The following is a 1,915-nucleotide window of genomic DNA, read 5'->3' as shown; positions in this document are numbered from 1 at the left end:
TATAAGGAAAAATCTGCTCAGTAAAGTTTGGGCTCAGTCGGGTCCTAGGAGTCCTATTGGAATCCTTCTTCTGAGACTGTTTATACATAAATATGTTGTTTACCAATGTCTGGAATTTGGCCGTTTTGATTGACCAATCTAAAACGAGTTTGGTACACCAGATTCAACATGGACTTACCTAGTAGAGCATTGATGCCGTCTGTCCAATAATCAAAATTGGACTTACCTAGTAAAGCATTGATGCCGTCTGTCCAATAATCAAACACCTCTTCATCAGGCGCCACAAAGTCCAGGGATGTGATTTCAACCGAGTCCAGTGTGAGAGAGAACGCTAAATGATGGGTGGTTTTCTTAGCCCTGTTTCAAATGGACAGAAATAAAATTGAACACTTTAGGGATTTTTTCTTCTTCTTTTTTAAGAGAATACGAAGCCGGATATAATTCTTTGGATTCCCTTTCATTAAATTTTGATGACAAAGATATTTTTGTTTTATTTCTTTTTCGAATAATGCCTATCTGTGAATCTAACGAATCAAGTCCCCGAGTGGATCCCTTTAGATTCACTAAAATCGGATTATCTAAACATTTTTTTTTTTTTTTTTTTTTTTTTTTAAATCTGGCTGGGTCCGTGGGTTTTTTAATTTTAAAAAAAAAACCCTCAGGTACAGTTCCTCCACTGTATATTTTGAATGAATGAATTGCATCGAGCAATACTAATCTCGTTCATAGTACGTTTACTTGAATTTCAAGGAAAGAAAATGCAGTGAAGGAAGGGAAATGGAACAATGAAGTTAGTCCACAAGTCACACACCAATCCCTCGTTTAGTGCCGCCCCGTGAGTCGGAGTGTCGTCGCAGGGACCTGTTAAGCAGCGGTTATATAGGGCAGAATGGATGGAGCTTTAGTGGTTGGACACCGTCGTTCTTGCTTGGTCGGCTCTTTTCCCTTAGAGTGCCGGTTTGGGTATCATCTTTGAGTTCCTCGACTATTGTGGTCTCTAACACCTAGACAGTATGTGGTACGTCTCTGAACCGATATGACCAGCTGCCTTGGTCAAGGATTTCATGATGTAGAGTCTCCTGTCCAATCATAATCCCCTCAATCCTTGGATGCCTCCAGTAATTTTTGGACCCCTTGATTAAGTTTGGATAACATCTTGAACTCCTTGACTTGCCCGGTCTCTTCTAAAAGAAATTCTTATAGTGACATCCTCAAGGGAACTTTGTTGTACAAATCAACCATAACACTTTGCATTTTATCGGTCAAGAATATATACTAATAGTAAATATATAATTTGATCCGGAGAGGAATCCCTTCAAATGACTAAACATCAGGTTTTATGTTAAAGGATTTTTCGTTTTAATCACACTCTGCCTGGAGGCAACCCACTTATTTAATTTATCGATTGATCAAAAAAACAAAATGAAAGATAAGAACTATAGAAAAAGCCTAAATACCATGCTCCATTACCCATCTTCCGTTGCAACACGACACCAATGATATAAACGCCTCCCTACCCTGGCAGGAAGAAAAAATTCGTTATTAAAGGTTCCGAATCACATTCTTAGTACTGTATACTTTTGAAGGCAGACTTAACAAGTCTCTCAAGTTCCTGTTTAAGACAATGGCAACGCTGACAGGGGGTTGGTGTTCCCAAAAGGGTTACATAACGCTCGCGACACTACTCTTCTCAGTATGGTGTCCAACCTGGTAGGGGACCGGATTGTTTAATGGGCACCGACTATAGTTCCGAGATGACCAGCCGTTTCTAACAGGGGTATAGACTTCCTTCGGTCCATTACGACAATGACTCATTTCAGATATTAGATTAAAAAAAAAAAAGTAATTAATATATAATCTCACACTTATGAAACATCTTAAAATTAATTGAACAAACGTTAATAGCTATCCCCAT

At 38.7% G+C, this 1,915-nt stretch overlaps 1 protein-coding gene across 1 annotated transcript in view; it reads left to right on the top strand.

Moving 5' to 3' along the window:
• Positions 1-1,624: 1,624 nt before the first annotated feature.
• Positions 1,625-1,915, top strand: part of LOC113471861 (zinc-regulated protein 8-like) — a 5,523-nt gene continuing 5,232 nt past the window's right edge. Inside the window, exon 1 of the mRNA XM_026831319.1 lies at positions 1,625-1,647. Coding sequence (XP_026687120.1) covers positions 1,625-1,647 — 23 coding nt within the window. The remainder of the gene's footprint in view (positions 1,648-1,915) is intronic.

This window comes from Diaphorina citri, unplaced genomic scaffold (genome assembly GCF_000475195.1).
Source record: "Diaphorina citri unplaced genomic scaffold, Diaci psyllid genome assembly version 1.1 scaffold3153, whole genome shotgun sequence".
Classification (NCBI taxonomy): Eukaryota; Metazoa; Arthropoda; class Insecta; order Hemiptera; family Psyllidae; genus Diaphorina; species Diaphorina citri.
The sequence above is the reverse complement of the archived record's forward strand: the minus strand, read 5'-3'. Positions and strand labels throughout refer to the sequence as shown.